At 37.7% G+C, this 14,277-nt stretch overlaps 1 protein-coding gene across 3 annotated transcripts; it reads right to left on the reverse strand.

Annotated features, from left to right (window-relative positions):
* Nucleotides 1–4,092: 4,092 nt before the first annotated feature.
* On the reverse strand, nucleotides 4,093–12,287 carry cbln4 (cerebellin 4 precursor). 3 transcript variants are annotated; one of them, XM_085259980.1, is made up of 4 exons: nucleotides 11,884–12,287; nucleotides 10,898–11,293; nucleotides 9,502–9,618; nucleotides 4,093–6,453 (listed from the first exon to the last, which is right to left on the reverse strand). In XM_085259980.1, exons 2-4 carry the CDS (start codon nucleotides 11,162–11,164, stop codon nucleotides 6,256–6,258), a joined length of 582 nt encoding a protein of 193 aa, XP_085116106.1. In that variant the 5' UTR covers nucleotides 11,165–11,293; nucleotides 11,884–12,287; the 3' UTR covers nucleotides 4,093–6,255. The 3 variants fall into 3 exon arrangements, with proteins under 3 accessions (XP_085116106.1, XP_085116105.1, XP_085116104.1); XM_085259979.1 differs by having other exon boundaries at nucleotides 11,868–12,287; XM_085259978.1 differs by lacking the exon at nucleotides 11,884–12,287 and adding an exon at nucleotides 11,417–11,853.
* Nucleotides 12,288–14,277: the final 1,990 nt, after the last annotated feature.

Here is a 14,277-nt window from a genome sequence, read left to right on the forward strand (position 1 = left end):
AATGCCGGTAAAGGTCAGAATTAGGTTTGAAATTCAACACAGCACACCTGCCACCATAGCTTTGAGCAAAGCAACAACTTGTGTTCCTTAAATCCTCTTTTCTGCAGCAGTTTTGTCCCACAGCTACACAAACATAAAATTACCATTTGGAGTGGATTTGAAGTGTAAAGTTCTCAGGATGGCCTTCTGTCTGCTGTTTAATGAAATTCATGTAATTCGAGACATATGCAGTTTACCTAAAATTGACTCTGTGGCAGGATATTTATTATCTAGTAAACAGTCAATCTAGAGCCTGAACACAGTCTGAAACAAATCAAGCTGCAGTGGCAGATAATCTCTCTGCAAATGATTTTGGGATCAGATTCATTAACAGAAGGTATTATTATTGTTTCAACACATAACACAAACGTTAGAGAGCAGGATTCAACATGTTTACCACCGCTTGAATTTCAAATAAATGCCCTTTAGATAAAAGGCCACTGAAACCTGTGTTTGGCCATTACTCGTACGACATAACAATTACAAATGACACGACTTGCACATCTTCTTTTAACTCAAACAGTTTGCTGTTCATAGAGATATAGCTGCACAGTTTTTCCTGCACCAAACAACACTGGCTGACAATGTAACTCATGTCAGATTACTGACTTAACGCGCATATTCATTAAATAGCTCTATCTCGGAGTGGTGATATATAATCTTCTTTGTTTTGGTCTAATTCATCAGGTCAGCCTGTTCCCTCTGAAGTTGCACTTGAAAGAAATTTTGTCTCTACTGTGTCATTAATTTCCAAAATATCATCCTCTCATAGGCTGTTGTTCACGTCATTTGAGAATCGCTTAAAAATGACAATTTTAAACCCCCCTGTGGTTGTTTCATAGCATGTTTACACCATTCCTTGTGTTTTAAATACCACACTGCATTTGCCATCCAATAAAACAGGGAAAAAACTAAAATTTCATTTTATAAAAACAGCTATGTGGAAACTATTAGACTATACAGAGATAGTCTAATAGTTTCCACAGAGCCTGAGTTAGAATATTCCTTTATTCCTCTTTGATTTTGGACATTTTCCTGAGTTCAACTTTTACACATCGTTGATTGAAGTGAATAACCCTGGCCTACCTCACATCGTTTTAAGTTCTTTGAAATGTATAAAATCATATTTTAATGATATTTTGTGTGATTTGGCTCTGAGAGGGAAAAGCCATTACAACCTATAGAAAAGGCAACCACACATGAATCAACATTTTTGCTTTTCTTGTTTCAGAGGATAAAGAAAATGCCATCATCACCTAGCAATTCATTCACATGACAGCCTATTTCTGCTGAGAATGAATGAACAAAAAAATGCAGTACTGCTCTGTTTGTGGTAAACGGCAAAGTAAAATACTTTCAAAACACGTGAAAAAAACACGTGAATTTCATTTATCATGCAAGAAAATTCTGTGCAGATACTAAATAAACGTCCGCCTTTAATAAGAAGAAAAAAGATTTTTGCTGAAGAGCAACAAGAATGAAGAGAGATTTCTATTTACTAATCTGACCTGATGAAAGCTGCACAAATTAGCATGCCCGCCTTACCTGGAAAAAAAAGCATGACCTTCAAGTTTTCAGATGGCACAAAATTAGTTTCAACCACAGTGTGTGAGATGCCAACCACCACACCACATCCAACTGCTTTTTCGTTACTTATATATTATACCATCTATGGAATGTACTTAAATATACTGAGATAATTTAGTTTTGTAAAAGTAAGGATGGATTTAGCTTTGTGGTTTTACGTGTAGCCAGGGAAAAAGTTCTTTAACCCTGCATTCATGTTTAATGGCCACCAGTGTGACTGACAAGTCATTAACCAATAAGTATGCAGTTTTCACAGTTAAACCCACTCCTTAAAAAAATATCAAGATGGAGATGGTGAAAATTTTCATGGGAATGGGAATTCAGAATCTAATGGGTCATATGAGAATGAGTACACTCTGGCACATGTTAGATGAAAATTCATGAAATTTCAGAAATGTAATGTGTGCAGTTTTTTATTCATTATTGTGTGAGCAGCATGGTGGTGTGGTGGTTAGCAGTGTTACCTTATAGCAGGAAAGTCCTGGGATTGAACATGGTCTGGGGCTTTTCTGGAGTTTGCAAGTTCTACCTGCGCCTGTTAGGGTTCTTTGCTGGACCTCTGGCTTCCTCTCACAGGCCAAAGACTGTGAGGAAATTTAGAATAACTTCGGTTATTTTCAATTGGCTGTAGAGTGGTGACCTGTTCGTGTTGTACCCTGCCTCTCACTAGCAACAGCTCAACAGCTGGGATAAGCTCAATTTCCTTCGTGACTCTGTGGACAGATGTTAAAAGCTTATCCAAAATTGACATGAGGTTTCTTTTATACTTATTTCACATATACTGTTTATAAATGATGGACATAACTCATGGTTGAAAAGTGAAACCAGTGTAGTTGTATCTTAAGCCTGCATCCTTTGTAACGGTGAGATAGGGGTGATTATTGTCACTGCAAAACTATACAACCAGGTTGTATAGAAGTCTATGGCAAAGAGCTCTCACTGCCACTGTCCACCTTCCTGATGGGTTTATGGGCTCATTAGTTTCAAGTCATATGAATACAACAGGAAGTTTTATATTCTTTACATTATGATAAATCATATGCCTTAAAGCAGAACTCCATCACAAGCAACAGCAGCATAAACTCAGATTTTTCCAGTTTTTTTGAGAAAAATAAAACGTAATAATGCTACGTCTTTTAAAAAAACCCACAATTTTTATTTGTTATTTAACGGCAGATTCGTCAATACATTAATTATACATTAATGTATACAATTAATACATTGATTAAAAAAAAGATGATCAGGATAAAACTTTTGAACACATAGATTTACATTTATATGTTCAAATACAAAATTAAGGAGTAAAATTATCACCAACTGATGCTTTAAGCATTTCAGGGGCACAGTCCAGCTTCCACAGTCATTATGATTCCACCAATGTGAGCAAACACAAATGTAATTTAGACACCAGAAATATTATTTCAATTCAGCAAAATAAATATACATAGTGGAATTTAATAAATGCTGCCAGTCTTGCACTTTTAAAAAACTTTTAAACAGAACTCTCTCGGTGAATATATTTGCAGTATTAATTTCGGCATTATTTTCTTGTGCAACTGTCGGCATGACAGTTACACAACTGTAACTGTCAATTTTCAGGAGCCTTGTTGAGTTGAACATTTTTTTTATTTCATTCTTAGCTTTAACTGAAAGATCAAAAATTGTCCTCTTCAATGTTCCCTTTCTGGTTACAAAATGTGACAGTGATGCCAAGGGAAAGTTATCAATCACTGACAAATAATACGTGAACAACCAACAGGCAGAAACGTACGCTCGAAGAGTGAAAGTGAACATCTAGAACACTTCAGAGAGGCTTAAGCTGATGAGGGTGTAGCTTTTCATTTCAGGACGAAATAATGATGGAAATAGGCTCTCCTAGGGTTGATTTTTAACAGCGCAGATGCACACTGCACCAGCAGCACACACTGCAGCAAGGGCTGTAACTACTGTAGAGATGAAGAGGGGAACCATTATATACTGTAAGTGCACATTGAGCTGGAGTAACAATTAAGGAGTTTATTAATTCATCAGTTATCCCAGGCCACCCAGTGGAAACGACTTATGCTCACAGACTGTGACAGGAATCTGTTTATTATCAGCATGTTAACTAATTAAGGTTCTCAGATGCCCATTAAACTTTATTAGGGTCCATAAACCAGTTGACTTGTGTAAGATCTATTAGGAGAGCACATGTAGGAATTTTGTTTTTTATGCTTTGAATTTTGAACGAGTGCATTTTAACACAAATCCAATTATCTGCAGGTAATCAGAAACATATTTGCGCTCTTACAGTACAATATCTGCAGTCGCCACTGATTCATTCTTAACACTTTCCATGGTTGTGTGGAGGCACTCAGCATTTGGTTAAGGTCAGGGAGAGATTATGGTCTTTGTTCACTATAGAAAAAAGGCAACAGAGACATGAAGCACGATTTACTTTATTCACATTTGACCAAAGCCATAATCTTTCCCTTACTGCAGTATCTAATTTCTTTTTTTTTTCTATTTTTTTCTTATTTTCTTTTTTGCCCTCTGGGCAGAAAAACGAACACACTGTAAACATAACACTGACCTATGCCGTCATCGTAGTTGATTTCGTGAGCTTTTTGGCACACAGTTGCCAGTTAATTAAACAATTAAGCAAATCGAGCACAGCACTAGTCCTCATTTAAAGTCATGCTTCTGGCCACCTGACATATTTAAGTCTACCATCTTTCTTGATTTTTGCTCTGCTTTGGTTCTCCATTAACTCTGGGTTAGCAGTGGTGCCTTGACGCATTGGATGAGGCAAAACTGTACTGCTTGATTATGCTATTATGTTATCTTGACTATTTAGCATGGTCAACTTAACAAACATCATGCATTTACTTAAAAAAAAAATAGTCCTTTATTTAAAATTCAAATAAAAGACAAAAAATAAAGGCATAGAGTTGGTTCGGGATACCAGGATCTCGTACAGGACAGAATAGGGAGTGTTTTTGACCATAAAGCCTTTCTTGTAAAGGCAACCGGCCAGAAGCTTCCATCACAAGATATAAGAAGTTACACACAGGGCACAACAAAAGGCCCAGGCAGCAGAGGATTTCTGCGCCTTCTGAGATCTGCGCGGTAATCACAGGAAGAGTGATGGAAAGCTGAAGCAATCAACCGCCACCTCGGCTGCACACTGCTGAAAGCAGATTGGTTGAGAGAGCCTTGGAGACAAAAGCAGCTGAAAGCAATCATTAATGGTCCTTCTGCTGACTCACCTAAAGAAACCTTTAAGGACTTTTACTTCTTCCTATTGTTGACTAAAAGCTCTCGTTTCTTAATTTAAGCTTGTGCTGAAATAAACAGCACGAAACTTTTGGCTTCTACAGAGGGTCAAAAGCAAAATACCACCAAACAAAAGGAGAGCTTCACAGCAAAAAGATTAATGCAAAAGAATTGTTTTATTAGATTTGTCTTGCTTTCATTGTGGTTGAAAGCCAAATTCCTACCTGAAATAAGTCTGACTGCCCGGCGTAACTGAACACGGAGAAGAAAGTGTCCTATTAAAACAGTTGGCATGAATCATATTTCCCTGACAAATGTGTTTTATTCTGTTTTCGCTTGTTGATCGATTAAGTTTAGCTACCAAAACTCAGTTAGGTATAGAAAAACATCATGGTTTCACTTTTAAACAAGCCCCTGTGACCTGATGCGTCACTACACCAAAGGACACCCTGTACTTATCTCACAACTTGAGCGTCAATGTGCCAGGAATGAGATCCGACTGAAAGCAGACTCCTCACATTTTCTTTGTGTGTCCTTTCAATCAGTTTGTTTTTGTTTATTTGTATGTTTTGTGCTCATTTTGTATCTTTTTGTGCTACTGTGGTTTAGCTGCATGTCTTTGTGGATCATTTGATCTTTTTCTCTTCATGGTAATTTAAAGCCCTTTGTGGTCATTTTCTGTGTTCGTGGGCCTCGTTTAGTAAAATTCTGAAGGTTAAGCCTGCGAGGTGATGTGGCTTGTGGCCACTTCAGCAATTTTTAAATCAATTTTAAATTACTTTGTTTGATTAAGGAATTTCCAATAGCATTGTTTTAGGCAATCGGTGACCTACATTACTCCTATCCCTCACGTATCCTGGAACAATTTGGTCCAGAAAAGACATTCCCCATTACTTAGCAATACAAATACTTGGTTGATGACAAGCTACACAGGTAACAGGCATACGGTTTACTCTCAAAAGGCAGATGTCTTTGAATGCAACCGCTGTCATGGGAAAAAACATCAGTATGCTAAACATATTCCGACAAGTGAAAGTCTGAAAAGTACTTTTGAGATGTTTTAGTGTTCCTCTCTGAGGCTGCTTGAGTGACAGGAACATACAGTAGCGATAGGGAACATTTCAAGTCTCTCTTTCATCTGGACGGGGACACAGCACTTCCAGCGAACGTGAACCATTTCCAAAGTCTTATTTTCCTCTCTATGTTGGGATCCATTTCCATCTATCATTTTTCAACATTTTGGCAAGATCCAACTGATGCAGCAGCAATGTTTTGATTATACTGTGACAACACATTATGAAGAAGTCAGTAAGCTTACAATCTTCTTTTCTTTTCTTTTCTTTTTTTTTCTTTTTTCTTTTGTTTTTTTCTTTTTTACAGAGGAAACACAAGAAAGCCAGAAAATGTTGAGTATTGCCATCCACCAACTAGGTTTCCTTTCTCCAGCTTTAGGTAGACTTTGTCCTCTTTTTCAAGATAGAGCAGAACTCCATTAGTGGCTGCCTCGCGAGTTACATCTTTGTCACCCGCAAAGGCAGAGATGACTGGTTTCCCATTCAACATCAAGTTCACCTGGATGATCCAACAGAAGTAACAATTAGCAAGAGTACAGCAGGAAAAACGGAATCTAAGATGTGGGTCAGCATAGTTTATTTCTTATTTGTAATTATGTCACTTGACCTCTTACATGGAGACGGTAATGTTAAACCCACTATACAAACACTTAAGTGCACTTACTGTGTACAGAGTGGAAGAGGGAGGAATATAAAGTCTTTTCTCCTTTTTTTTTTTAACCCCTTTTGCAGCAGTGAATATTTTTTAAAGGCAACATTGAGATGTACATGAGATTATATCTGCATGTGTTTTATAAGGTAGCTACAGTGGCTAACAAACAGTGCAAAATTGACTTTAGGAGCACTTTGCCTTTTGGATCGCTTTATCCTCTAATGTTTTTAGCACCTCGTCATGTGTCAATCAGCACTATCATTTTTGTGTTAATGGTAGTTGCTGCAACCATCAAGGAACTGTTGCAAAGTTAAATAAAGTTAACTTTATTTAAAAGCTGACTTTCTTCTAGAGTTTAGCTTGGGACTGGTCTGCTTTGCACTGACAGCAGTTCTTTCACCAATTATCACTCAATGCCACTGAATGTCATTGATTGTCTGTGGTCAGTCGTCTTTAAATATGAAGATGCTAATTATGGCAGATATATGCTGATTAGTGAGATTAGAGGGCTACCTACACATTACACCTACAGGAGCGGCTCAGCCCTGGAAACCCATACCACAAAGCTCCCCGCAGATTTTTTTTTTTTTTTCCCCCTTTTGGCTGTCCCGTTTGGCTCTTTTGCCATCAGAATTATTGTCTAAAGGCGAAGAAAGATGCCCAACGGATGCCCGGCAGATTTTAATGCCAGACGAGGTTTGAAACTCTGCAGTTACTGAGTCAGTGTGTTGGTGGCTTTTAGGCACCATTATAACTCAGTCATTTAAATGGTTTGTTGTGATTCCTAAATGCTTCCACTTTTTAATAATGCCACTTAAAGATGATTGTGGAATATCTTGGAGGGAAATTTTTTCACAAACTTACCTTTTTCCACAGCGGCATCCTATCGCAGTATTCAAATTCAGTGAATTCTGTAGAACGACTCATTCTTTGGCAAATGTTTGTAAAGGCAGTCTGCACGGCTATGTGTTTGATTGTATACACTTGTGACAATGGCAGTGAAAACACTATTAAGAGGTCTGGTCCAATACTTTTATCTGTATAGCTTATCTGTACTTTGTGTCAACGTAATATTGCACAGCTTTGATATAATGTATAAGTGAACCTGATTAAAATACTAATTTGTTAAGTGACGAGATCATTTTAGAAGCTAGCCAACTAGCGTTTCTACTTAAATGTATAGTTCGTTATTTCGTGAGGAAGTTTTCAAGCAACAGTTTCAATAAGCAAGGACGCTACAGTCTGCTAGCTACAATTTAGTTGAGTCTGTTTTGCACTAGTTGATGATTAGTAGACTTCATTTCCAAGGTAACATTTGCTATTGTTGCTCACTGTTGTCACTCTATTGGAGTGGAAGACTTATTAAATGAGGCATCAGAGAGCCAGAATTAACATCATATTGTTCTGACATAAAAGCAGTCTACAGGTTCTGAGAGAAGTTACGTTACTACTCATCCATACACTGACAACTGGCAAAGCACTTTATATAAGGAAAATTCTCTGTAGTGCTCTATTGAAAAAGTAAAAGGTATCAAATACCCCACCAAAACTCAAAAAGAGACAATTACTCTTCAAAGTAATGAAATAAAGGAGTAAAACATTAAAAATGTTCAAATTAGAAAAACAAAACTTTTAGCAACATTAATTTTTCTTTTGCTTTTACAAGAACGCTGGCTTGCCAGTAATGCAAACTCGGGTGTTACTAACTCTCAAACAACCAAAATTGTAAGGGGGAAGAAATGCTGCACTAGTTTCCTGTTTTCTGTTCTAAGCAGCATCGCTGGGGGCAAAGGAACATCAAGCAAATTGGTTACAGATGTGCTCATAGACACATGAATTTTGCCTATCAGAATCCTCCAAAAAATTGTTATCGCACCAAAGAAAATCATGTGTGCTGATGGGGATAAAATCTCTCCCTTAAAATCATCTTCATCATAATACTTTAATGGAGGAATCACTAGGTGAGATAGTGTGATCCAGATTAACCTAAAATCAGAATTTGACAGCAAATTACTTATTAAGAAGCTTCAAACTGAGGCAATACAAAGGCTCATGATACTAGTGAAACAAATGCACTGACATGGGAATGTAGCACGTGTATCTGAGAAAACCAAGAGCAGCAATGATGCATATCACCAACTACTGTGTGTTACCTTCCTAGTTCATTTTTTTTTCACTTTAGCTACTTAATATTCTTATCAAGGCGGATGAACTTTGGCATTTGTACAATTAAATATTTGCAGAGGTAATTGTATTTTAAGCCATTATATTTCAACATGGTCATTTTAAATTCAAATGAAATTCTCGTTAGTTAGTCACCGAAAATATAACCTTGGCATCGAGCAGGTTTATTCAAACCTTTAACCTAACACATTTTTTCAAGTCATATCAGTATGAGGTGTTTGTGCTTTTTGTTTAATGTGTGTGGGTGTGGAAATGCGGTGGTGGTGATTCATGGAATAAAACAATTAATCCAATCAATGAGGTTTTGATAGTGAGACAGCATTTTTTTTTCAAATGTCGCTGAATGTTTTCTATTGCAGATTACATGCAAAAATCTATTAAATAAATAAGTAAATAGAAATAATTATCTTAAAATGAATTTTAGGTCCACCTTGCCTTCATTAGTAGTTGTTCGTAGTATTAGTTGGTGCCAGTGCTTTTCTATTGAGATTTTGTGTGATGGGATTTGGAGTCAGTGGTAGTGTCCGAATAATAAATTGGAATAATAATGCAATTTATTGTTTTCCCTTTTCCAGAAGTAAGGTGTTCTTCCCTGCGCAAATAATTTCTTTATTGTCCCAGAGAAAGATATTTTGTCCCAGCCAGACACTGAAATGGGGTTTTACAATTGAGTCAACTGCACAGATGTGTAAAATGAACATAAAGTGATACCTGTATGGTTTGGCTCTGGTACACTTTAATCACGTGGAAGTTAAAACTGTAGACTCCTTTCCTCGGGGACAGAAATACTGATTCAAATGTGAAGTAGTTTCCTATATTCACAAGAACCTGTGAAAGGAGGGAGGAAACAAAGAATGCGACAAAGGTGTTTATATACTCAGCACTTCAATAAAGGTTTTAATTTCAAATGGGCTTTGGGATTAAATATTTAAATAGGACATCAGCCAAGCACACTTCACTGTTGTGGCTACCAGGTCGCTTTCCTGATCAGACACAAAGTGAGTGTGACACACTTCAAAAAACATTTAATTCAGGCTTCCTTCTCGAGAGACCTAAACCTAGCAAGTGAATTTCCAACTCCACAAAAAAACAAGTGATGCGTAAACTAGATGATAGCCGGAACCCAACAACAGATTTTATAGATTAATTCCACTTTGCAGCAACAAAAACAAGAGAATTTCTTTTGTTCAGGTTTAAAGTGACTGAGAAACTATTTCTATTAAGATACAAACAGTAGAAATAACATTGGCTACTTCTGTATGTTAAAAACAATTCAAAATGAACACACTGGTATATGAAGGAGATATTTTCATCCTACGGTCATATAAACATAGAATATTTAAAATAATATGGAATGTGAACTTGACTGGGTTATCGCTGTAGGCATGAAAGGCTCCTGCAGAATCTCATACACTTGAATTCCACCTGTTAAGACTCAGCCAGGACCTTTGACATGGGTTGCTTTCATGGCAACAGCATGCATGATCCACACCAATCATATCTCTGGTAGTGCAGTATGACACCAAAAGATCACGTTATGTAATGTCATGTAAATGAGAGGGCAGAGGATCAGTTGTGTGATATGGTTACAAACACCTTACACTGCCCACCGATGCATGACTAATCGAGTTCTTGTTGTTTTCGCTGCTGCTTGATTTGTTTGGGTGTATTTATGTAGGTGAATGTGTGGATGGCGCGCGTAGTCGAGTGCGCGCGTGCGTGGCGGGGGTAGCTTGAGGCAAAATGATGGGTGCGTGTTCAGGCTCTGCAGGATGCCCGCCCTCAAACATAATCCAGTCACTTTCAAGCCTGCTTGCGTGTGATTATGTGCACTTGAACGGTGTCCACATGCCAACCGATGCCACCAGAAACCAGCTTCAAACTAAACTGAGCTGCAGCTATACTTAAAGCTGCAAACATGTTCTGTCAAAGTCAAAACTGGGCTTAAAGATAAATATTTGTACTAAAACAATAGACCCAAGTACCTTCGTTCATAGGGAAATTTTATGGAAAAGACAGGAAAGATTTTGAAAGTGCTATTAATATATATTTAACCACTTTTGTCATTAGTGTTGTTCATGAAGAAAAAAAAAAAAACGGTCCTAACCTGATCGAAGTAGATTATTCTTGTTTTGTTGCTCATTTCCGACGGTTCGTGGTTGTTGCTCCGGACTGCAGAGAAAGCCACCTTGGAGTTGGCGGCGCGCACCGAGATGCCGAGCGGAGAGGATGAAGCCTTCCAGTCCGTTGCCGGATTAGAGTCGCAGACCACGAGACATTTGCCCTCCAGGACGATCGGTTCCGTGTCATTCTGAGCTCTCACAACCTCAGAGATCACAGTCCAGCTGAGCATCAGTAGGAGTGAAGTAACCATGGCTCTTCTCTGTCTGTGACAACTGTGGCAGCGCAGATTCAGAGACCGTCTCCTGCACCACACAAGTTTCCGTGTCCCTCCACTGCTCTCCCCCGCTGCAGACGCGTCTGACGCTGTAAAATTCGCTTACTGGATCCAAAGATGTGCCATATCCAAGTGAAACACAAACAAAAAAGCAGAATCCCTTTAAAGTCTAAATCTTCTTTTGAAGAAACCCCCCCACAAAAAACCCCTGAAAAACACGAAAATCACCGATTGTTTTCTATGCGTCTCATTTTCAGGTAGACTTTATTAAAAGCTCGTGGATCAGAAAAAAGTAGACCATCCAGTGCGTGAGGGGATCAGTCGATAAATCGTCCATAGCCTTCACTCCCACTCCAAATAACGCGTCTGACAATATCTGTTCCGCAGTGATATGCTGCTTGTGTGCGCGCCCAGCCATCCACTTTACGCACGCACGTGTGCTAGAAGTTATAATTAACGGTCGCTGCGTAAATTCCCTAAAGCTTTCATTCCTCTATTTCCTCATTAAATAACCACAAAGCAAAGTATACATTCAACAAATGACCGTATTAATGATGAAAACTGAACAGACACTGAACATATATTGATAGTTCCTCCGGTCCTTTCCTCTGATCCAGAAACAAACTCCTCAAATAATTATCCCAAACATATTTCTGATGATTTCACAGTTTTAAATTACTCTATGATGGAAGTACATCGCTGCATCTGTCACCAAGCAGGAGTTTCACTTCCCTGGTATCTCCCTGTCCACTCCGGCTGCAGGTTTCACTGTAATGTGGTGACTCATCATAATCTCATTGCACAGGTGGGCTGAATTTGACTCATGGTACTATGATCTTTCACATAAGTCATTGATGGGACTTTTATGTTGTTGCTATCATTCTTGAATCCAGCACTGTCTTCACTACTTGCAGCTTTAAAATTAAAAAATAAACAAATATATAAAAAAAAATTCAACTTATTTCTGGATCTGGAAGGCAAAAACATTCCACACCTACTTACAGACCTCTACTTTAATTTCACTAATTTTACCTGCATCTCTTGTGAGCTGAATGGCTGTTTTGATTTGGTATAACAGGATTTAGGCTTCATACATTTATCACTCAGCATCATCTGATGTAAAATTGTACTTGTCTGTCTTTGTATGCTGCATTAAATCAACAAGACACCCAAAGTGTCCTGAGAGAATATTGACAAGAGATTAGAGATGTGAGCACGTCACCTCTGTCCTTGTGTCACTATATGCTCTCCATAAAAAAACAGATCAATTTTAACATCCTTCCTCTGACTTACAAAGTGTTACATGTTTTACTCAGTTTTAATTGAGCTTGCTGCACCTTAAAAGTCAACAATAAATCGCTTAGAGTTTCAGTTAGTTTCAAATTTTTCTGAGGAGAGGGTTCATAAGTCAAGTCAGGCTTTGCAAACTGATTAATTTAGCTACATGGATAAAGTACTATACAGATAATGAATCAGTTGAGACCATTACAGACAGTAGCCTTGCAATATACCACAGTGCAATTGCTAGATAGTGAAAGATGTAGACAGTGTATTAAACTAAAATAAGCCTGAATTCTAAAAAGCACATTTGGTGTTAGGCTTTCATTTGCTTTATCATTAAATCCTCGCTTATGAAAGCCGCTTTTTGATCTTTGTGGCTGAACAACGAGAGATCACAAGGTTGCACTGTTAAAAATGATTAAATGGTAAAATCAAGCAAGCATCCAACAACCAAATGGAGCTGAACCCTGACACAAATCAGCCCGCTCTAATAGACAATATGGTGACAAGTGTTTAACATATTAATGCTGCTTAAAAACAGAACATGCTGAGAGCTTGTCATTAACAGATTTCAGGTGCAAAGCACATGGAAAAAAGCAGATATTCATAATATTTGTTCTGCCAATGGAACAAATGGAAAAAAAATATGATCTGGTTTTGTTTTGGACAGTTTTACAACACAAAAGAGCATGGTGACACCGTGTTTTTTTTTTTAAATCTGAAAACGGACTGAAATATTTGCTGTCTGGACTCAAAGCTGTAGATCTGTGAATGCAGATGAATCTGTCTTTACCTGTCAGGCATTTGGGGCATCAGTCCATTTGACAACCTGAGGACATCACTACCCTAACCTGAGTAGTAGCTGCCATTGTGTGAGATTTGTGTCATCACCAAGCTCTGACAAATGGTTGCTTGCCAAATGTCGTGCATGTCAATATGTTTCCATGGCAATGGAGTTTGCAGAGCTGGGAGAGGATGGCGTGTAATGTGCTAAGAACCACTTTCCTTTGAAATTTTTCACTAGGCAGCAAAGTTGTGCGGATTTTCTGTTGACAGACCGAGACTCCAACTTTAGCCATTAATACCTGAAGTGAATTTATGAACTAAAAGGAGCTTCGGGTTACTTTAGCATGATGAAAATTTTAATAAAGAGCTGTGAAATACAACTCCAGTGCATCATATTATGAAGAAAACATCGTTTGGTCTCTGGAGGCATTGTCCAATATTTCAGGGCTTCCGGTCTATCAGCAGGATATTTGGGCAAATGATTTGTGTTTTAACCAACAGTCACTGTTAACAAATGTAGATACATTATGAAAAAAGCACTTATTAAAATAAAGCTTCATTAGCCTTCTTAAACATGTTTGGTCAACTCAGAGTATAAACAGAAACCAGAAAACTTTCTGTACTCTGTTGCTCAGTTCTAAATATTCGTATATCTTTTTATAGAGATTATGAAAAAAGCAACTGCAGATGCAAATGATCAGCATAAAGTCAGAGAATGTGCTGTGTATAGTCAAGCTTCAGTGAGCTAAATATTCAAAGTACATCTGTGCATGTGAATGTTGTAAAAATCCCATTTCATGCTACTTTCTCCCCAAACTATTATTAATAATAATACAAATGCTGAATGTATAACACTGTCAGAGACGGATCAGCTGCCTAGGTGCCATATTTTTTTAAATTAAATTTAATCTTTATGTAATTTTAATTTAAAGTCATAGGTCTCTATTTTGTTGTCAAAAAATAAAGACTTGATGAAAGTGCATACTCTCATCTTTAATTCAAGCGGATTAACCCTTTAAAGC

This window comes from Mchenga conophoros, linkage group LG20 (genome assembly GCF_057382185.1).
Source record: "Mchenga conophoros isolate Kocher_MC1m ecotype Shallow Benthic linkage group LG20, M_conophoros_male_GT1.1, whole genome shotgun sequence".
Lineage (NCBI taxonomy): Eukaryota > Metazoa > Chordata > Actinopteri > Cichliformes > Cichlidae > Mchenga > Mchenga conophoros.